Source organism: Mytilus trossulus, chromosome 1 (genome assembly GCF_036588685.1).
Source record: "Mytilus trossulus isolate FHL-02 chromosome 1, PNRI_Mtr1.1.1.hap1, whole genome shotgun sequence".
Taxonomy (NCBI): Eukaryota; Metazoa; Mollusca; class Bivalvia; order Mytilida; family Mytilidae; genus Mytilus; species Mytilus trossulus.
Window position 1 is genome coordinate 48,740,274 of NC_086373.1, and position 23,558 is coordinate 48,763,831.

At 32.6% G+C, this 23,558-nt stretch overlaps 2 protein-coding genes across 3 annotated transcripts; one reads left to right on the forward strand and one right to left on the reverse strand.

Annotated features, from left to right (window-relative positions):
- Nucleotides 1-118: 118 nt before the first annotated feature.
- LOC134708350 (myogenic factor 5-like) lies at nt 119-5,535 on the reverse strand. The gene is made up of 2 exons (XM_063568820.1): nt 4,581-5,535; nt 119-536 (listed from the first exon to the last, which is right to left on the reverse strand). The coding sequence occupies exon 1, from the start codon at nt 5,495-5,497 to the stop codon at nt 4,589-4,591; it is 909 nt and encodes a 302-aa protein (XP_063424890.1). The 5' UTR covers nt 5,498-5,535; the 3' UTR covers nt 119-536; nt 4,581-4,588.
- On the forward strand, nt 3,655-15,229 carry LOC134708359 (stress response protein NhaX-like). 2 transcript variants are annotated; one of them, XM_063568842.1, is made up of 5 exons: nt 3,655-3,706; nt 9,760-9,875; nt 12,202-12,282; nt 12,781-12,887; nt 14,181-15,229. In XM_063568842.1, exons 2-5 carry the CDS (start codon nt 9,806-9,808, stop codon nt 14,385-14,387), a joined length of 465 nt encoding a protein of 154 aa, XP_063424912.1. In that variant the 5' UTR covers nt 3,655-3,706; nt 9,760-9,805; the 3' UTR covers nt 14,388-15,229. The 2 variants fall into 2 exon arrangements, with proteins under 2 accessions (XP_063424912.1, XP_063424903.1); XM_063568833.1 differs by lacking the exon at nt 3,655-3,706 and having other exon boundaries at nt 9,648-9,875.
- The last annotated feature ends 8,329 nt before the right edge of the window (nt 15,230-23,558 follow it).

Here is a 23,558-nt window from a genome sequence, read left to right on the forward strand (position 1 = left end):
GTTCTCAAGACAAAAAAAAGGTCGAATGTTACATCATATACATATTTAATAAATTTAACAGATACATAAAAACTGTCTTACAAAGTAATAAAAATGTTTTGAACTGAAGTCGTCTAGCTGTTCTGTAGCACTGCATTGAACCTCGCAGTGAACTTGCCACAATCTGTATACTGTGTTGTATAAATGTTTTGATCTGAAGTCGTCTGGCTATTCTATAGCACTACATTGAACCTCGCATTGAACTTGCCACAATCTGTATACTGTGTTGTATAAATGTTTTGATCTGAAGTCGTCTGGCTATTCTGTAGCACTACATTGAACCTCGCATTGAACTTGCCACAATCTGTATACTGTGTTGTATAAATGTTTTGATCTGAAGTCGTCTGGCTATTCTGTAGCACTACATTGAACCTCGCATTGAACTTGCCACAAACTGTATACTGTGTTGTATAAATGTTTTGATCTGAAGTCGTCTGGCTATTCTGTAGCACTAGATTGAGCCTCGCATTGAACTGGTCACAATCTGAACTGTATATCTGAGAAAAAAAGATTTAGGATTAGGACGCTTTTCAAGTTTGTTTTTAGTTTAACTATTACATGTTCATGTAATGTTACCAAAACTGTATTTGAAATAATAGTAATATATGGTGATTATATTTGCATGGAAATCAAAATGAGGTTTGTCACTATGTTTGCTTGGGGTTGTTAGTTTTATCTGTAGGAAAAATGTGTCCATGTAATCAAGAGTTTTCGTTCGTCTGTAAATATTTTCACATGTTGATTTTACTGTTATATTTTCACATGTGGAAAAATGGCCAACAACTGCATTAAATATGACAAAAAAATGAAAGTCATATTGGGCACTGACCATAATGTTGTGGGGTCATAGGTTTGGTTCTCAGATTTTTTTGTTACTTAAATTTACAACCCAAAATTTTATTTTTTCGATAATATGCAGGATCAAGAATTATTTTTGAAACTCAATTTTATAACATAAGTTTATTAACAAAAACAAACCAAACATTTTTAATAAACGTTATTTGAGAAAGGTTTAGAGGTTTGAAGTTTTCTTGTTTACTGACCACACCCCGTTCTTGCAAAAAAGAATAGATTATGCTTGACTTAAAGTACAACACGTACAACTATTTGAAGTGAACCACTCTTAAAGTCATATTGTATAATATAAAAGAATTGAAATTATATAAAACCAAAAAAAAACTATATATATGCAAAATTGTTTATGCTAGACGCGCGTTTGTCTACATAAGACGCAAGAGTGACGCTGGAATAAATAAAAAGATGAGAAACGAATTAGTTTCTCTTCTTTGAAATAAGTTTAAATAGAAAAATTAATCATATTTGTCCTTTATTTTCATCTTGTATAATTTTACTGAAAAAACAATAATTATACATTTGAATTATTTTGTCTTTCATAATTCGTGTTTGAAATGACAGAAGATGTTTATCTTCACAAATCGAAAGAATTTACAAAATACCGACAAATGACTGAAACAAATTAATCAAAAGAATGATCAAGTGGCATCTAATTACCAACTAGACAGCTTCAGTAACGGAACACACAGGGACTATCCTCACCATGTTAATTATTTTATTGCTCAATTAAAGGGCGTCATCACTGATTAGTTAGGGACGTAATCGTTTATCATAAAATCTGCTGGCATATCGGTCGTTAGCACCACCTTGTTGAATTATCTGATCTTTCTTTGGTTTTAAGAATCCATTTAAACTCCCGTTTCTTTGCACTTAGGTGTTAAGTAACACCGAATTAATGTCCAAATAATAGCCATGTTGTAAAACGATAAAAGATGACCATTCCCATGTGAAAAGGCTAAATTAACGGACGTTGATAATTACATCAAACGGTCATTCAAGAAATTTTATACCGTTTTTGTCTTAAAATAAAGTTACCTATTGTTCGTTCTTTTGAAACAAATAAAAACAGGGTTCAAACTAATGAAAAACAATTTAAATAGGATCTTTAATTGAATTTTTATACCGTTAATCTGCCTTTGTATTTTAAAGTGTAAAGGATTTAATAAAAAAAAAATGAACGAATGGAATTTATTTTTTTAATTTATAAGCAAAAAAAAAAAAAGGGATAAAGGAAAATGTTCTGATTTTTGAATTTTAAGTGTTTCGTTTTCATGATTACACTGTTTAAATCCAATCATTGATGTTCTCCTATTCCATAAGAAAACGGTTGGTTTTTTAGGATTTATAAATGAATAAATTATTTTGATTTATTTCAAACAAATGAATAATTGATGATAATATTAAATAATACATTTCTGAAAAACAAGAATACTGTAGAAATTGTTACGATTTTCGTCGTTTGCATTTTCTTCTTCTTCAAAAACAAGAAGAATTGTGCAAATTCATACTTAAGACCTCAAAATAATATAAAAATAGGGTCAAATGCAAAAAATACAGTTTTCGCTTTTTCTGATACAGATAGTCTTATATAATATTGTTAAATTGTGAGCATGCTTATTATTACAGCAAAATATTTGTAAATTAACGGAGCAGAAGAACACTACAGAATAAAACACGAATAAAAATTTAACAAAGGAAGCCTGGAACTAAAAATAATTGTAAAGTTGAAAGTTTAGATTTTGTATGGCTTGAACTAGGGTTTTCCAATCAAATTATAATGTGCCAATATCACATAATTTGAAAATATATAATTAAAAGGAGATATGTTTATTTGTGACACAAATCGACCAACACATTTGTAAGTCTCATTTGTCTATAATTTTGAAACGTGATACAAAAGATTTCAAGTTCCGAACTTATAAATTTCATACGTCTGGTGGGGAAAATATAGTTTTTTAATTATAGAAAAATTTTCAGCTACTACGGCTTTAAGTGATGTAAATATACGTAGAAACGTATGGTTTGAATAAAACTAAAACGATCGATATCAGCAATAAAAATAAGAACTAGAGTAAAAATGTTTGACAAAAGTCTATATTTTTGCTCCGTTTACAAGGCAAAATCGCTTTCCCATGTTTTTTAAAAAATGAAAAGATTTTCTCGTTTTACATAGCTCTTATTGAAAAATAATTGCATTATTGCTTTAAAAAAGTTAAAGTTTAATTGTTCTGAAATATTTGTGAAAGAAGGACATACATATATCAGTCATGGAATCAAATTTTATAAAATTAACACAAATTTAAACACAATCATAGATGCAAACAGACGTTATTTCTTAATGAAAACAAAATTTTGAAAACAAATTGGCAATTCTGCAAAACAGTACTTTTGAAAGAGTATATCCTTGACAAGCTATCATTCTAAATTGTACACCGAAGAAGGGCAATGTATTTTACACCAAAAAAAATTATATATTGGATTTAGCGAAGCAGAAATGTGTTAACATGCACATATTCTATAATTTTTGAAATTTTCGGATCTATTGAAAATTAATTTTAATGTAGATACATGTTTTAAATCGTACAGACAAACGTTGAATTTCCTTAACCTATTGTTTTTGATAAATTTTTATAACGAATTAGTTTAAAATACATGAAGATTTTTTTTTCTAGAAAACAACATTCTTAAAAATTTACGCGATATTTGTTATTGTCTGTCATGGTCCAATAACTGCAATTGAATTATTTCCACACATATGTACCTTGACGTAAATGAGTATTAAGGAATTTTCAACAAGAGATATTTGTGAAAAGTAGGTAAATTTGTCAATCACTAGTACATTTCAATTCATTGTTTAAATACTTGTCTAGATTTATACAGCATTTTAACATTACTATATTTTAAATTCACTTCAGTAGAAAATATTACATATTGAGTTTCATTATCCTCTTATATTTTCAATTTTGCATACATAATTACAAAAATGTTACATTCATTTGCAGTTATAATCCTAAATGTTTTTTATTTGTGCAGGAGGTTTTTAATTTTTAACATCAACTTCATTTGAAATGAGGTTGATAGTTGTCTCAATGGCAATAATACCACATCTCCTTATCTTTATGTTTTTACTTGAACAGATATGAATTTATTTACGATCGATGTATAAATCATTGAACTTCTTCCTTGACCTTGACAATATCTATTATGATTTTATATTAAAAATACATTTATTGGTAAATGTGTAGTAAGTTTTTTCATAATTATAACTTCTTCCAATAAGGAACATCAAAACAAAAATTAAATTGTATCTTTAATTTTTAATTTATGATGATATAGAAAGCAAAATTTGTATACACAAAAATGTTGACCTTCCGTATCAGAAGAAAATTTAGGCAAATAAGATATATGTATTTCCCTACAAAGCGGATAATTCAACTTTAAAGTGCAACAAGGGTTAGATTTTTTAGCTTCAAGCTACCAGGTACAATGTACATGTATTTTTGCTATTGTTGACTATGCAGAATTCCTTTTTCGTCTTTTTTGACGCCGGTAATACTGATATAGTTTTATTCTGCCCTTTAAGTTTTGAACATACAGTAAAATATATATGTATACTATGCTTTTCTTGTCCACGATTTCTGCATTAGTTATACAATCATGTAAAAACATTAAAGAGAAGCACTTACCTAATCCGTCATTCTATTTTCTTGATTCTCCGTCTTGGATCAAACACACAGTCAGTTCCTCTGAATTTTTCCTCTTCTGGAAGTGGACTGATTCCATCTAAAGTGTATGCATACTGTTTTGTATCGGTTAAACGTGAAGGTCCAGACCCCACATCACTATCGTCTGTCATTGGGCTTAGAAAACTTGTATTTACTTCATTCATATTTCTAAGATCACCAATAAATGACGGAGACGAAAAGGTACTTGTACGCCGTCTTTCGATCATTTCCGGAATCCTATACGGAGTTGGTTCTGATTTCACCGGAGTCTGATATGTTAACTGTCTTCCCTGCGAAATCATCGACGGAATTGGTGTTCCACAAAAAGGAGAGAAATTTAAGTGTCGTTTTGGTAGTCTGTTGTGTTCGGAACTAATACAAGGCGTGTGATACGGCGAAAACCCTGACTGCTGCACGGTGGAAATGTTCCCTTGTTGAACTATGGGCGAAGGCATCAAATAAGAATATGTTGATTGTATCATCTGACTTTCAAGGTGGAAGGCTTGTTGTTTTAACAAATTGTCTCTGTCAATTATATCTGTTAAAGAAGCAATGTAATTAACAGCTAATTTAAGAGTCCGAATTTTAGACATTTTTCGGTTGGTTAGGTGATATTCGGCCGGTATACACTTTCGGAGATCTTCAAGAGCTTTCGATAACTTTTTCATACGTTTTCTTTCCTGGACGTTTGCAGTATTCCTCCTTTCTTCAATGTCAATGTCAGATAAATTTTCGAACTTTTTCGGCTTTCGTTTTCGTCTGTTTATCACATTATCAGTTTCACTACTATTATCATTAGAATCTTTAGTTAAATCAATCGGCACAGAATCATCATTTTCTAAGTTTTGATTTGGACTGAGAGCAGAATTTTCGGCCATGGTCACTTCAGAGAGAGATAACGACTTGTGAAATGATACAGCGGTCAAACTGATATAGTGACAAACACCCATTGTTTCTAAAGTCATAAATTGTCCAAAGCGTCGACTCATCCCATGCTGTGTTGCTCCTTCGATCTCCTCTCACGGATGTTATCAATTAAATTGTTTTCTAATTGTTTAATGAATGGCCTAATAGATAAATTATCCGACCACTTCTTATAGTGACAAGTTTGAACTTTTAGAAAACGAATTTATAAAGACATGAAAAGGACAAAAACTTATAAAATTGTCTTTTTTTCTAAGAAAATTATTTATTGGTTGCATCGCAATATATTGATATATTTATTTACAATGCATAATGCATGATTATTTACTCATTCATTAAAAGATCAGACAACAAAAATAGATTGTAAAAGTAAAGTTAATATTGATAAGATTAGAGTTGGAACAATACAATTAAAATAAAATAAAATAAAATGTATATTTAAGAAATTAAGAAATTCATGATAAAAAAGCAAAAAAAATCTTTTATACCGGCATACTGAAATTTTGTGAGTAGACTTATGTTCCAACAATATTCTTTTTATTAATATTAAGATACTTATAACTTAGCTGAACTTAAATTATTTGCTTTTTCTTCAAATAATTTTTTTCAAAATTTTCTGGTGAAAAAGTTGCATATTGGATCCCTAATTTTAGCGAGTACTGCAGGTATGAAATAGAAATGTAGCAGGGCCGTATAAATGTTATATAATTTCATATAGAAGACAACATAGCCTGGAATTTGAAAGGTAAACTCTGTTTGTGTAAAAATCAAAGGATTCCGCAGCATTTTAAACGAAAATGAAAATAAAAAAAAATGTACATGAATTAATTTGTTCCTTAGTTTACAAAGAAAGTGTTTTGAACGCCTGTGAAGAATCATTGAATACCAAAGTCTCTGTGAATCTTCCTTTTTATGCTTTTGAAAAAGAAATATGGATTTGAAGGAGTTCCAAAATGTTCCATATAACCTACTAGTATTAATGTGTTGACCGTTGACTTCCACAAATCATATTGTCAGTGGCGGATCCAGAGAGGTTGAGTTGGTTCGGAGGTTGGAACCCTTCATTTTGACGATCAATGTATTGAAAAAGCGACATGTGGATGGACCCCTGCCTTTATCCAGGGTTGGGAGCTCCCTTTTGACAATGGCTGGATCCACCTCTCAGTCTGTATTGTTAAATACATCCCATCATGATCCGCATCTGTAAGTTCTTTATGAACTTACTTATTAAATTAAGTTCAAATTCAAATTCAAAGTGTTATTTGAAGTCGATATTCAATAAACGACATAAAACCAGTGACACATAATCGACTGAATAACAAAATATATACACAACCAAAAGTCATGAAAACAACACAATTTTAAAGTTCTAGTAAGATCATAATTTTTTATTAGGATACGATGTACTTTTGATCGTTCATCCATTCTTTGTATGTAAGTAGGTGACATCCCATTAGTCCGACAACCATTATTCCGACAGCCCATTACTCCGACAGCCCACTATTCCGACAGCCCATTACTCCGACAGCCCATTATTCCGACAACCCATTACTCCGACAGCCCATTATTCCGACAATGCGTTTTTCTTATGGTATGGGTAAATTTTCTCTAAAAAGACCAACTCCGTCCTCTATGGTATGTGAGGTTGTCCGTCTTGATTAGAAATATTCTTTCCATGCGGGATATTTGTCTCAGTATATTGAGTTGATACATATGCTTATAGCAACTGCTCAGTCCTTATCCTCGTCCAATATTCGTTTTATGTGTCAAGGTACTTTATCTATCTTTATATTTCGTTGTTTGTATGTCCAATATCAGTCTGTGCTGTTCTATTTCGCTAATTTTTGCATGTGTGGCTTGATCTATCTCTTTTTAAATTAGAAGATGTGGTATGATTGCCAATGACACAACTATCCACAAGAGACCAACATGACACAGATATTAACAAGTATAGGTCACCGTACAGCTTTCAACAATGAGCAAAGCCCATACCGCATAGTCAACTATAAAAGGCCCCGATATGAAAATGTAAAAAAGTACCTTATTTGTATTAAAATATGAACGAAAAACAAAAATGTAACACATAAACAAACAACACCCACTGAATTACAGGCTCCTGACTTGTGACCGGCACATACATAAATAATGTGGCGGGGTTTAACATGTTAGCCGGATCTAAACCCTTCCCCTAACCTGCGACAGTGGTATAACAGTACAACATAAGAACGAACTATAAAAATCTGTTGAAAAAGGTTTAACTCATCAGATGGACAAAAATACAAGTGGACGTGGCCGGGTACTTGTACATCCCGACAACAAAAAGACACTAGCAACAGATCTGAGAGTTCTCGCCGTTATCTGAAAGCTAGTTCAAAGCCACTAACAACTAATAAAAAAAGTCATGCATCTATAAGACTTAACTAGATCTTCGGTCCCCCCTTTCGCGTATCAGGGGAGTGAGGTTTCCCTTACTATTAACTACATAAATAAATATATCGGAGTTGAATAACACTACCCACCCTCTTTGGTCGCAACACTTTCTCTCCTTGTATCAATAATCTGAGTTTTATTTAAATTAGTTTTGTCGCAGAAATATACATTAAACGCATTTTGACTGCTCAAATAGAATGACTGCAGTATGAAAGCCAATAACAAACTAGTAAAAAAACTAAGACAATGTGTGACATTCTTGTCCTGCTTGTGTCTTTGTCAAATTGTCTAATTTTAAAAACTTGGTACATTATTTGTTTTGTTGGATATTTGACACTTATTTTTTATTTAAAGAAACTTGGTACATTATGTGTTTTGTTGGAAATTTGACACTTATTTTTCATTTAAAGATTGTTTTCAAGAAGTAGAAAAATATTTAGATATTATTGATTTTAAGAAAGGTAGTTCTTATGTTAATTCACAATCGGTGCTCTTCCATTACATTTTAAAAGAATTGAAAATGCTAGATACTTGTACAGCTGATAAAGTTGAGGATGAGAGTTATTTTTTAATCGAATGCTCACTTCATAAAAATTTGAGGGAGGAACTCTTTCACCATATTTCTAGCACATGTAAGAACTTTAAAAAGTAAGATAAATATGATAAATTTTCGATGTTAACACAAGAAAACTTTACTATTATTGGGGGGGGGGGGGGAGGGGGGATGATGATTACACTGTTAGATCTTTTGAATTATATAGTACATGTCTTGATACCGACTATTATTTGATATCAATGTGTTAGTTGCTTTTTTGTATTTTGTCTTGGTAACTGAGGCTTATAGTGCTTTAAAGATAATTATATCAAGTATTGTAATGTCTTAATGTCAGGAATATTGACCCAATCATTAGACCGCCGCTTTGAAAAAGTGGGGGTATACTGTTTTATCTCTGTCTGTCCATCCTTCAGTTCGTCCGCCCGTCCCATAAATATTTTCGTTGCATCTTTTTCAGGAACTACATTACAAGGATTTCTGAAAGGTTTATTGAAGTTGGCTATGTCGTGTGATGCGTTTTCAAATTCATTACTCATTACATGACAGCCAAGTTGAAAATTGTCGTCACATTTTTCTCAGAAACTACAATTCAATGATTCACAACTCAAACATTTCCCGTTTACCGAAATGTTTTGGCGGGGGTATCATCAGCAGCTCGTACCCTCAATGGTTGTTCTTGATTTATATGTTCTTTAAAGAGCCTTTAGTTTGGAAAATGACGTATTCTTTTCTGTTATATTCTATATACAGATTTCGAATTGAGTATATAGAAAGTATTCGAACAACCTAAGCCTTATTTTATATATACGGAATTATTTCTTAAAATATGTTACTACATATCTAGACGTAATATAATACAGACAGACACATTTTATTTTCACCTGATACCCTGGTACTGACTTGTTAAATGTCGGGGTTGTCGGAGTATTGGGCTGTCGGATCAATGGGTTGTCGGACTATTGGGTTGTCGGACTAATGGGTTGTCGGACCAATGGGCTGTCGGACTAATGGGCTGTAGGAATAATGGCGTGTAACCTGTAAGTATACGCTTCTATCGTTGAACCGTGTCAATGCACTCTATATTTATTTCTTCTGGCAACCTTTATAAATCTGTTAGATAAATAAGATGTGTATTACACGAACAATTCATTTTAGCATATTATTTCAAGGATAACAAATGTCATAATCACCAACAATTAACCGAGACATGTACATCTCTATATTCTTCAGACTCAAGATGTCTGTTAGGAAAGAATTGTAAACAAAAGAAAATACAATGGAAGAAAATTACAGAACAGTTTTACTGGCTATGGACGGAAGTGACCACTCGGACCATGCTTATCGATGTAAGTTTCACGTGCATGGAGTTCATAAATTTTAAATTTATAAAATATATTTTTTTTTAAAATGCATTCAATTAAAATAAGTAAATGTTTTGTAATTTCACCTTGAATGACTGAGTCTATTTGCGAAATAGATTTTTTCCAGAGTCTATTTATAATAATATATCAACTTTATTGCAAAAAGCGATGATACAGTATCATAATATTGACGATCAAATGTTTTGTTATTACAAAAAGTGAAAAGTGTATAAAAATGTATGAAATTCAAATATACATGTATCGTTTGATGACTTTTAAAAAACTTAAACTGGCAAAACGTTGTTTCAATACGTCCATTTTTATGATTATAGAATAAATCTTCAGTATATGTATTAAAAAAAAAACCAAAAAAAAAAAAAAAACAATCAGTCTGAAGACACATTCATGGGTTACGTCGAATACATTCCTAACACAAAAATTAATACACATAAAACTTATTACATTATTTGTCGATATTAGTAAACATGATTAATAAAATATACGAATTACTTCCCTTCCGACACTCGGTCATTTATAACTCTTGTAGCAATCTTTGAATAACGGAGTACATACACTTACTATAATACGAAGAGAAAAAATGTCCTGCTTTGCAGCAAAATATAAATACCTCAGAAATTTGAGGGACCAGGAGATCAAAGTTTCTGTTTGAAATTCGTGAAAGCATTGTCGGGTTTCGTGTCTAGCAGAATGAGATAAATAATTCGTTGACTTTATAAACAAGAACTATCTTTAAAAAAGATATCCGACGTATTTAAATTTGAGTATATGTTTAAAACTATCATTTCGATTTACCATTTAAATAACGCGGAAATCTCACATGCGTAGGTGCGTTCTAAAAGTCATGTACATGTACGTTCGTACAACAAAGTTTACATTGAAAATTATATAATTGTCCCGAATAAACAGCTGTCATGGATGCAAAGAGCTACTAGAGAAACAATTATTGTTATAAAAATATAAATCTTTGTAAGATCTCGTTCAAATATTTATAGTTTTTCACTTGCTTTCCATCACGATATAATTAACGAGGCGTTTTTTCAAACACAACCAAATCACCCACCATGACAGCATTTTGTCCAATCACAGAAAGGATTTTCGAGCATGCGTATTCTGTTGCCATAGTTAAGCGTCCTTAAGTTCAAAGGGCACAAACCGAAACTATACCGACTACTTCGGAAAAAAATGAGGAGATATTGTATGATTTTCAAAGAGGTACATGTAACTTTCTGCTAGAACTGACGTGACGTCACGTAGATGGTTTTATTTAAAGCACGAGATTGTGATTTGATTGATTTTGATTTTTGGTGTTTTACACCACTTTTAAGGCTATTTCGTGGTGGCCAGTTTTATTGGTGAAGAAAACCGAAGTGCCCGGAGAAAACCACCGACCTTCGATAGGAAAACTGACAATCCTAGTCAACTAAGATTGGAGTCGAGTGCACACGCATGAGCGGGGTTCGAACTCACAACGGCTAGCGATTACAGTAGTAACTACCTCGACCACTCGGCCACCGAGTCCCCCACGAGATTGTGAGTGCCCCATTTACCTGTTAAAGTGGTGTTACAACACATCGTTCACTTAAAACAAATTTAAGCAGCTACTGAAAGGTAGTTCAAAGCCAATTAGAACTATTAAAATCATGTATTCTAATAGATCAGCCCACACCCAAGAGTTTCAACGGTAAAAACGTTTCGATTTTTGTGTACTTTTTTGTGCATGTACTGATTTTGTGTTATGGATGCTACCCCATATCCGAAACAGAAAAGCATTATCTTGCTCAAATTAAAACGCCAAAATCTTAATAAACAGTATCGACAGGATATGGGATGATTTGTATACATTCAAGTTACTATATATTATTACATAGCTAGGTATGTTTCAATCTATCTCAAATATTTATATGTACTTTCCCCTGAAGCACAGCAAAAAGCTTTAAACGAATAGCGCCCTGACGTCCCACGACATAAACAGTAACCAGAACAAGCCGCCGAAGTCAAATTTGCGACTACATGAATGCTAGCGTAACTTATTATTTATGTACATGCAATACATGGACATGGTGTTACTGATTGTATACTAGTAAATGGTAAATAAGAAAAATAGAATAAATGTACATGAACGTTGTACAGAATACTCATAACCAATCAAAATATTAAAATAAACAGCTCATACGAAATAATGAAAACACTATAAAACTCCATGTGTTTTCGACTTTCATACTTCAAAGGTCTAAGCAGTTAAATTTATGACATAAAAGTTGACACTTTGATATTGTTGTATTTTAAACAGGGTATCTTAAGTACTTAAGGCAAGCATCTGATTATGTTGTGTTTGTTCACTGTCCCGAATTGACACAGTCACAGCTTTCATGTGAGTATTTGTAAATATTCATTTTGTACTGTAAATCATATACTATCGTTCTGTAGTGTTCAACCATTTACATTCATTTCTTTTGTATTTTCTTAATACGACGTAAATATACCTATTGTGCGTTCGTAACAAGGCCTAGTTTTATATCTGTTTAGAGACATGTGTCTACAAAAGTTGTCTTGGGTATAAAAATGGTCTTCTCACGACTTCTTACGTCTGGTAATAACCTATAAGAGGGTGTGTGTTTTGGGTGAACGGGAAATATAAGTCTGCGGTTAAAAAACGGACGATAGTTCTGATTCTTTGTGTGGGGAAAATTCAACACTCTTAGCACGTTTAAGAAGTGTTTTGACCTTGCCTGAGTTGCCCGAGTTAAAACAAATATTCGCTGATAGCTTAAACTGCAGGTTGTTCTAAATGAAAAACCATTTAAAATTTTGAATAAGCTTGCTGCAGATATGTGTACCAATTGCTTTTTAGCGTTATTTTATGTTCCAGGTTTCATTTCCAAATGTACACATCAACTCAAGACAATGATATTAGAGCACGAACAAGAAACGAGGTTACTTTTGGCGCGACTACATGAACATCTGAAAAGGGAAAAAGTAAGTCACTTGATTGATCATGTGGTCTTTATTATGGATTTCAACTTTTTAGTACCAAGCTCCTCACATTGAACTTGATCCAAGCAGGGCGTTGGACGAGGTTCATTTATACAACACATTTTGCACAAATTGTCTGAGATAATATTCTTTTCTGTAGATTCAGAAATCAGAAATAAGTAAAATAACTGGATTAAAGCCTCGCAACAGAAATATTGACACATAAAAACCTCTCGAATAGAAAGTCAGAATGCCACCTAAGTATCAAAATTGAAAAAGCTATGAAATGCTTATTTTGACCACATAATGCCAAAATTGGTCGTTTTTGCAGAATTTCTATCAAATAAAAGTTTAAATCCTTTAGTTTCATGCAATTTGACAAATTGACACCATTAAATCATTCGGGGAAGTTGTCAAAGTACAGATTCTATATTTCCTGATTTCGTCTCTTAGGATAGAAAAAGTTGACCAATCTTAATAAAACTTGGCATGACCTAAGCTTAACAAAATATGAGACTGTTTGCAAAGTTGCATGGCAATAGGATATGTATATTATAGACAGTATATTAAATTCTATATTCAACATTGCGTGTTAAAATTTGACGTTAAAATTGAAAAAATTCAGCTATCAACATTTGGGGCTTTAAAAATCAAAATGTTGCAAAACAATACTTTTAAAATGCTTTGAAATATAATATATCAGATATTAAGCAAAAGAATACTCATTTAATTTATCAGAATAAGCATAATTATTATATATATTTAGCCTGTGCCTAAAAATGGAGTTTTTTTTCCCTAATCGGTTGGATGTAACTTGTTTTTGTTTTATGTACATTATTATTCATCAGCACACGTTTTCTTTTTATTGTATTTTTCTATGAATTTATAGGAATTGGGAAGGTAGAAAGAACTATATTTCTTCTATTACTCAAATAATAGAAACCTTGCCGTACTAATTTATGAATGAAAAGTCCATAAAACCGAATTTTCTATGATCTAGATATTTTTTTCTAATTGCATAAAGTGCAACTTTTTGTGTCAATTTCCAGACGTGTGCTATGGATATTTAGATCTATTATTTAATATATCAGCCTCATTTGGGTTTACATAAATATGCTTTATTTCGGCTATAGATTTCATTTTTTTTTATAAATATTTTAAAATTGGTAAAAAGGATGACTGTATTGCCAATGGACAGGTTTATTTTTCACGATTTGCGTAGAAAATATTTGGTTTTTAGCAATATATCGTCTTTGTCTGTGCTGTTTAAAATGCTACAAGTTTCTAATTTTGTAGATTTCAGGAAAAATTGTGCGGAAACTAGGAGACCCAAAAGAACAAATTCTTAAAGTAGCCAACGAAGAAAATGTAGACTGTATCGTAACCGGAAATCGAGGACGAAATAAAACGCGTTTAGGTGTTATGGGTAGTGTTAGTTCATTTTTAGTACATCATTCAAAAGTGCCTGTCCTTATTGTGAAAAAGGACTTGTGTAACAATTAATAATGTAATTATTTATCTCTGAAGACCTAATTTATCAATTAATACGCAGTTTATGTTATAAATTTCCCCATTTTGTATCATTTATTATGTTGTATTATCTACATACATGTACGTTTATATCAGAAACTACATGATAGGTTTGTTGTCTCTCTCGCATGCAACGCCAACATGGGCACATGGATATGTAAATCAAATACCTTAAAAAAATATATGAAAGTACATGTATGAAGATTTTTTTTTCTAGAGACAAGTGGCTTTGAACGCAAGTCGTAGATTGCGAGACATAGATAATACAATCCTTATACAATTAAGTTATAAGCCATGATATGTACATTTGTTACATTTAGCATTTGCTTTTAATTACAAATAGGTTTTATTTGAATAAATCAAGTTTGATGGATACTTCTGGGAATGGAGGACAAAAGATAGATTCGATAGAAGTAATAAAAGTGTAACGATTTCTGATGATTAATTTCGTTTAAGAAATTTCCCAGGGTAGTTATAATATTTTTGAACAATCAAGGATTGTTTTTCATTATTCATTATATATTTTAAATTACATTTGAATAAAACGTTAAAATGATTAATCTGTATCTTTTTATAACTGATTGAAGTTGAAACAATTGCGATATGATATTTCTTTTAATATGATAACGAGTCATTTAAGTAAGACTAGTGGCGCCGGAGTCAGGGGTGGGATGTAGTTTAGAGAGCAGTACGACCCCACCTCCTTTTTAATCGCCAATTCATCCGAGTCTCAAAATCTCTTTTATTTGTAAACACTTACAAAATAAACTGCTTTTATATTATCTTATCTCGGAAAAGCGAAACAAGGAATATAATTAATATTTAATTTGTTGATTATTAATCAAACAATCATGTTGTACTATTGTCAGTATAGTCCAGTCAATTTAGCCGATAACCTCAAAGTAATTGCAACAGAAATTAATTTTGTATATATTTATTAGCACATTATTAAAGAAGAACCATGAAAAAATCGGACAAAATCGGAAAAAGGGAAAGTGTTATTATTTCACCTTTTGTTTTTTACATGATACCTTGTAAAATTGTCACATCTTATGCGCGCCATACGTGTTATGGGAGATAACTCGTCACTCCGGGTCAAACAGACTTGTCAAACAAATTCCAATTTTTGTGAATATCAACTTTTAATATGGATATATCTTAATTCAAGGTAAGGAATAATGTATATTATAATTTTTAAGGTGGAAACATTATAAAATGACATAATAATAAAGTTTTAAAAGATGTCATTTACACATTTTTCGTACGTCAGCGTTCAGACTCAAATATTTCCTTTAAAACATTGACCGTTCACTCTTTTTAACCAAAATACTAAGGAAAGACAAATTATGTATTTAATTTCACTTAAATTTTAACATGTAAAGAATTTGAGAAAGAAAAAAATACCTTTTAATGGTTTTTAACAACGTTACTTTGTCGCGGAAAAAAATCTATGGAACGCCGTTAGTGCAATAAACGTAAATTATTTCATATACGCACAATTACGATGTTTTGTACTTACAATAACTTTACAAAGTTATACTTTGAAATTTAAGTTAACTGGTGGTAAAAGACTGCTTTAAGTGTGAAATTTATCCAAATCTCCTTTTATTTATATTTATTGCATACAATTAAATTTATGATTGAATTTGAATTTGAAATGAACAAACGCAATAGCATTTAATATTGTCAGAAAATGTGTACACATTGTTTAATATAAACATTTATTGTTTTCCATGCTCTTTTCCAACTTTGTTCCACTTTTGTATTTTCAACACTTGAAAAGACCCTCGCATCCTGAACAATTACTTTTATTATTGTGCTTTATAAGGTAAATAAACTAGTTTCATTCTTTACAGAGTATGTCCACAGATTTTAATATAAAGCGAACCAGTGTGTGTACCAAACAAATGATCCCAGCTACTTTAAACTAAGTAAAGGTAAGTAATAAAAATAAAATCTTATTGGACTTGGGAGAAAATTAAAATTCCTTTAGGGTGAAGAAATTACGATACGGGAACTGTTGAAAAATTGATGGAAAAACAATGACAACAAAAAATTCAAAAACCGACAGAAAATAAATCGTAAACGTATAAGCACATGTACGATCTATAATGCATATACATTTCTTTTTTGTATTTCTAAAACAGTATAACAATTGTTGCAAAAATATAAGTATAGACCTTTACTAAGGAATTATCCATCCCAATTGTATGCTTTTTTATTGAATAAACTGCTGATACATTAACAATTTTCAGGTACTTTTTGGTCAAATTACTTCTCAAGTTTTGATGTATTTATAAAACGTTGGCTTTAGATATTTTATATAAAGCAGTCGTAATGAGGTAAATCAAAATATAAACGTTGGGCATACAAATTATGAAGTGTTACATTAGACACAATGTAGTATTACATATGACACACCAACACACAAATTATCTCTATCTCTTTGAAATGTATTCATGACTATGGCATGAGTGTGATAGCTTTTTTCTGTCGCTTATTTTTTAAGAAGTTTTCTTTTTTGCAGGTACCAATGGAAGGGTGCTTTATTTGCACATTATCCATAAATGACGGAAGAGCAACTGTAACATTAAGAGAAAAGGGAGCCCGAAATATTAACGAGTTCAGCAAGCTTCGAAATGATACCAAAGTTGCTAAATCTGGGGACGTTGTACACCAGGATTGTCGCAGGGACTACACAAATGCTAAGTCTGTCAAACAAAAAGAACTAGATTACAAGACTCCTGAAAATCGGGTTTTAAGATCACAAGAACAGTTCAACTATCGAGATAACTGTCTTTTCTGTGGACAGTTTGCAGATGTTAAGGATAAGAGGAAAGGTACTGATGTATTTCCAGTCCGAACAAAGGATTTCCAGAGCAATATAGAAAAAATCTGCCATGAGCGGAACGATGAATGGGCTACACATATATTAACCAGAATTGTATTTGTACATGATTTGCATGCTGCAGACGCAGTTTACCATCAGCGATGCAGTGTAAATTTTCGAACAGGTAAAAGCATTCCATCTGGAACACCAAAGCAGAGCAAAAATAAAACCGGCAGACCCCAGCATCAACAGACACAAGCTGCATTCCAGAAAACTGTCGAATATCTCCTTCAAAACGAAGATGAACAACTTACGGTTATTGAGTTAGTAGAAAAAATGAAAGATTACTGCGGGGATACTGCTTATTCGACTGTTCATATGAAATCAAAAATCCAAAAGTACTTTGGAGATGACGTAATTATAACAGAAATAAATGGGAAACCAAATGTTATAACACTCCGCAAAACTGCAACATCAATACTTCATGATTTTCATCAGAGGCAAAATGCAAGTGACCCTGAATCAGAGAAAATGAACATTATAAAAGCAGCAGCAAGTCTAATAAAATCTGACATCAAATCAAAAATTGACACGAAAACTGAGTATCCATCAGTTTCCGATGTTGAATCTTTGGAATGCAATGAACACTACCTACCTGACAGTTTACGGTTGTTTCTGAATAGTTTAATAAGTACCTGTAATCACAGTCTGAAACTGTCTGCTATTGGACAAACGATAGTTCAAGCTACAAGACCAAGATCATTAATAGCACCTTTACAAATAGGCCTTGCTGTACAAATGCATCACCATTTCGGTTCCAGATTTTTGATAGACTCACTGTACAATATGGGATTCTCATCATCGTATTCAGAAGTACAAAGGTATGAAATGAATGCTGCAATGTCTCAAGGAACTGATATACCGGAAGTAACAGAAGAAGGAAATCTTCAGTACATAGCAGACAATGTTGATCATAACCTAAGAACTATCGATGGTCATGGTACTTTTCACGGCATGGGAATTATAGCCAGCGTCACACCAGGATTTATGAGGACAAATAGTATACCTAGAACAGATGTAAACATAGAAGAACTCAAAGAAATTGGAAAAATTGATATAAGACCATATAAATTGGATAAAGAAACTCACACATCATTGAAATTCATGAAATTAAACCAAGTAAACGCAAGCAGTTATTCGGAATCATTAAGTCTACTCTCTAGGACTGTTTGGCCAATAAAAAGTACTGGATGGTCAGCATTGTGTCAAATGGTATATGGTGGAGTATTTCCGGGAAAATCAAGCATAGTTTATTTGCCAATGATTGACATGAACCCGAGTGACCTTACATGCATAAACTCAACGCTGCATTTCATCTCTAAAGAAGCAAAACGACACAATGCAGATCCTGTTGTTACATTTGATCAGCCCTTATACTGGAAAGCAGTAAATATTATCCTGAATGAAGCAGAAAGTAGTACCTTGAAATACATGGTTGTCCGACTTGGTGGATTTCACACTGAGATGAGTTTTCTCGGATCTATAGGACACATTATGAATAGTTCCGGTCTTTCGGAACTATTAGAAACTGTTTATGCTTCTACTGCTGTTGGTCATATGCTTAGTGGTAAAGCCATTTCCCGTGCTGTTCGTGGTCATTTTCTTACTCAAACAGCTTTGACTCTGCTCATTACATCAGAAATATATGATTTTCCACAATATACACCTGGAACTGATACTGACGATCCTCCTCCAGCATATTTAGAAGACAAAGAAAACTTTCCAAAAGCTGATACAACTTGTGTTGATAATGATAAGCCGTCAGAATCAAACCAAAGTCTACCATCTGAAATCGAGCAATTGATAAAAGTTTTTGAAGGTATCATTCAAAGTAATATATCGATCGAATCATTGAATGACAATCCAACTATAAATAATATATCTGAACGCATCAGATTATTTAGAGAATCTTTGAAAAATTGCCGCACTGCTTCCCTTTGGTTCCAGTATATGGATATGGTTGAACTTCTCCGTCAATTTATCACTGCTGAAAGGTCAGGAAACTGGAACTTACACTTGAAAAGTCTCCAGCAGATGCTCCCTTATCTAGCTGCTTCCGGACACAACCTATATGCAAAATCAGTTCACATTTATTTACAACAAATGCTTAACCTGCCTGCAACGCATCCTGCCTTAGACAATTTATTCAAAACAGGACACCATGTTATCAGACGAACTGATCGTTTTTGGGCCGGTTTGTCTACTGATCTTGTAATAGAGCAAGCCCTTATGCGAAGTTTAAAGACAACAGGTGGTCTGACCAGAGGCCGTGGTTTGAGCGAATCGCAAAGACTTCTATGGCTGTTATCAATGCCACAATGTTCACAAATGAATGAAGCAATGCAGAAACTTACTGATGTGAACTATAATACAAGTGAGCAGCACAAAGAACTTGGGAAAAGTAGGATAGATCAAGACAAAAAGGACGTTCAAATATTGAAGTCATTTTTGGGGGAAAGAAATCCTTTCAGTTCGGATATTAGTTTACGGAATATTGAAACTGGTACACTAGCTGATGAGAAAGTTAACGTTGAAAGATCAGTGGATATAGGAAAAGAAATATTAAAGTCTATGGAGGATCAGTATGCTGACGATTTTGTTTTCAAAAAGAACAAACAGGTGGTAACTTTAGCAAGTAAAACCAATATAAAGATTGATGGCGAAGAAGTGGTTGTTGACCCCCAGTTGCTGTTTCAACGACTTGTTGCAGCGGCAAACAACATTTTTCCTGATATTTCTGAAGTTTTCAAGTTTGAACTGTCAAGTACTCCAGCGGCATTATTCGAACCGTCAGGACTAATGCGACAAGCTCAAAAGGCAGCTTTAGGTGATGCCTTATGGAACATTGGAGACTGTGCTGTAAACAGAAAACTTGACTCTGAACTACATTATGTCATTGACGGAGGGTCTTTAATTCAACGCCTACCATGGAATAAAGGGTCAACTTTCGGAGAGATCTGTCAACAATATGTGGATTACATAAAACGACGATATGACCATGCAGTTATCGTATTTGACGGCTACACATCAGGGCCTAGCACAAAAGATCATGTACATATGCGCCGGACAAAAGGAGTGGAAGGAGCTAAAATCGTTTTTAAAACAACGACCCCTTTCAGAAGTAAAAAAGAAAATTTTCTAACTAACAATGAAAATAAGCAAAATTTCATAAATATGCTAAGTGATGCCTTAGTAAAAAACGACTTTCAGACAGAACATGCAGATGCTGATGCTGATGTTCTAATAGCAAAGAGAGGTGTCAATCAATCTATATCACACCCTACAGTTGTAATCGGGGAAGACACAGATGTTCTTGTTCTTCTTATATTTCACTGTACACTTAGTTCACATGGACTATTTTACAGATCTGACAAGAGCAATCGAAAACTCAGTTCGAACAAAGTTTGGGATATTCAAAAAACTAAGCAGTTGTTGGGACGAGAAGTAAGCACATTACTTCCGTTTATACATTCATTGACAGGATGTGACACGACCTCAAGACTGTATGGTATCGGAAAAGGTCCCGTTCTCAAAAAGATGTCCGAAAATGAAGAACTTCGTAAATTAGCATTACCATTTCTTAGCAGGCGTTCATCTGTAAAAGACATTGTCAATTGTGGTGTGCAGATAATTGCTTATTTGTATGGTGGCGTTCCGCACGAAAATCTAGACATCATTCGCTACAGAAAATTTGCAAACAAAGTACTGTCGAACTCAGTTACATTTCTACAAGTCCAAACGCTACCACCAACATCAGCTGCAGCAGAACAACACTGTAAGAGAGTATTCTATCAAATAATAGAGTGGACAGAAGAAACCAATCTTAATCCTTTAGACTGGGGTTGGTCAATCACAAATGACAGATTAACACCTATAAAAACTACCCTTCCAGCAGCTCCGGATAAACTGTTAAATATAATAAGATGCAAGTGTAAAACAAATTGTGACACACGAAGGTGTACATGTCGAAAACACGGACTAGAGTGCACAATCGCCTGTTCTGAGTGCAAAGGACATTTATGTACTAACGCAGAAAAGTTAATATTAGAAGAAGACCAAAACGAAGAAAACTTTAATTGATATAAAAGTTCGTTTTTATTAAATTATTATATTGCTCAAAACAATCTTGTTCAACATCTGTAATACTTGGTATTTTTTAAACTAAAAGTGTTCAATTTTAAAACCCAACAATTACAATTTCTGAAAGAATTTGATGTTACCATTTTTTTAAACGTAGAAGACTCTATTCTACAAATTGTACGAGACACATGTAAAAATTTATGTCAGATTAAAAGAGAATTTCAAAAAAATCCAGTTTTCAGCGATTTTTCACCAAAAAAGTCTCAATTTACCCCAAAATTAGAAATTTTCTTAACGAAATTGATGTTTATAGTTCTTCATATCATAGTAAACTCTATTCTGCAAATTTTAAAAGACTTGGGTTCCAAAATTATGTCAGATTAGAAAAAAAATCGAATTTTCCGGTTTTCAGCGATTTTTCATCAAAAAACCAATATTTAGCCGAAAATTACAATTTTCCCATGGTCTGACACTTGCCGATTTTTTCTATGTCAAAGATATGGGGTGATACTGCCTTGTAAGCGTAAAACAGTTTCTGTTGCAATTACTTTGATGTTGGGTTAATTTTGAGCTAGATTGACTGGACTAGTATGTTTGTTATAAAACTTGTTGTATGCAGTCAAGTGAATAATTGAATATTTTCTTCGAGGCGATCGTTCTTGTTGATTGTAATGGTATTTTTTAAACGCGATGTGATTTTGCAACAATTAGATTTTTCATCCGAGCATTCCTGATAATAAACAGTAAAAAGCAATGTAAAAGCAGTATAGTTGACCTTGATTTACTGTTGTGATGTCATATCTTACCTTGATTCAACAGACGATGAGCGAAATTGAATGCTTTGGCATTGACAATTTTCTACCGCGTATATATACATGTATGTCTAATTAGTTAATGGTACATGCACCGTACAACTCCGACAGATAAAATTGACTTTAGCAGGTTTGGCCTATATCTACCTTGTTAAACATGCAGTCTCCAATGTCATTTTGCTTTGTTTGTGATGATTAACTCAACTTTAGACTTTTGAACGTGTTAAGTGAAGATACTGTCTGACAACAATGCACAATAAAGGCAAATGAAGGTAAATAAAAAAGACCCACCAAGTTGAACACAAAAGCGCAAAAAAGTAATAATTTCAAAATATGGGAAAAAGTTGCTGCAGTTGACACAGTTTTTTGAGAGCCTCAAAATTCTACTTGAAATTCCAATTTTTCAAAACCAGAATAACAGATTAACGTATGATATGGATGTTTGTGGAGAGCTGCATGTTGCCTCGATGTTTCTGTTCATGCTTCATCATGTTTAATGGTTTAAGATTCACGAATTTATAATCCCTTTTTCATTCAATTGATTTCAATATTACTGTTGATTTTAAAGAATAAAGAATAGCAAATATGTTTTAATACCTTTTTCAATCACTTCCAGTATTCATAATGCATAGAAGTGGTATGGTATATGTATATTTTCACTGCCTCAATAAAGTCTTTCCAAAGTAAGTATAAAAGCTGTTTTATGTACAATTTGTTTCTTATGTTAACTGCAAACTGACTAAATAAGCAATGACAATGTATGTAAGAAGCGCAGCGATGATCAAAACGTAAAACGGTGTTCTAATAAAATTAGCTTTGCTAAAAAAGGGAGTTTTGTGGTTTGGAATGTGTAAGTCTATATATAAAAACCTAAACTGTTTCATCACCTACATGAATAGAGTGAAAAAAATTGGTAAGCAAACTATACTATAAGAGGCTTAATAGTCTTCAAAGTCGGAAACATTCAAAACTGATGGAATCCGAAGGAAATAAATGTTGAAAGAAGCACAGTTTGTAGTCTATTAACAGAACTAAAACAGTTCTTTGATTAAAACTTCACAGCTAATAACATTTTTGGAAAGTTAACAAATAGAAAACGTAAAAAATCCCACTTCTAGATCTGTTTTAATGGAAACACTAAAGTGGTAATTAAGCTGTATTTGGCGAACTCTTTCGGAATTTTGGGTTCTTAAGCTTCGATTTGGCCCTTTTCAACTTTTTTATTCGAGCATCACTGATGCGTCTTTTGTAATCGAAAATTAAGAAGGGATTTGTAATACTAGCCCCTGTCCACGACATGCCTTGAAAATAACCGCAAGCGAATATCTGTTTAGTCTAATAAGAAGTTGACGATCAGTTTTA

Coding starts and splice junctions, on each gene's coding strand:
- LOC134708359 (XM_063568842.1), top strand. CDS start 9,806: ATGGAAGAAAATTACAGAACAGTTTTACTGGCTATGGACGGAAGTGAC. Junction 9,876..12,201: donor CTCGGACCATGCTTATCGAT/GTAAGTTTCACG, acceptor TATTTTAAACAG/GGTATCTTAAGTACTTAAGG. Junction 12,888..14,180: donor AACATCTGAAAAGGGAAAAA/GTAAGTCACTTG, acceptor CTAATTTTGTAG/ATTTCAGGAAAAATTGTGCG.
- LOC134708350 (XM_063568820.1), bottom strand. CDS start 5,497: ATGGCCGAAAATTCTGCTCTCAGTCCAAATCAAAACTTAGAAAATGAT.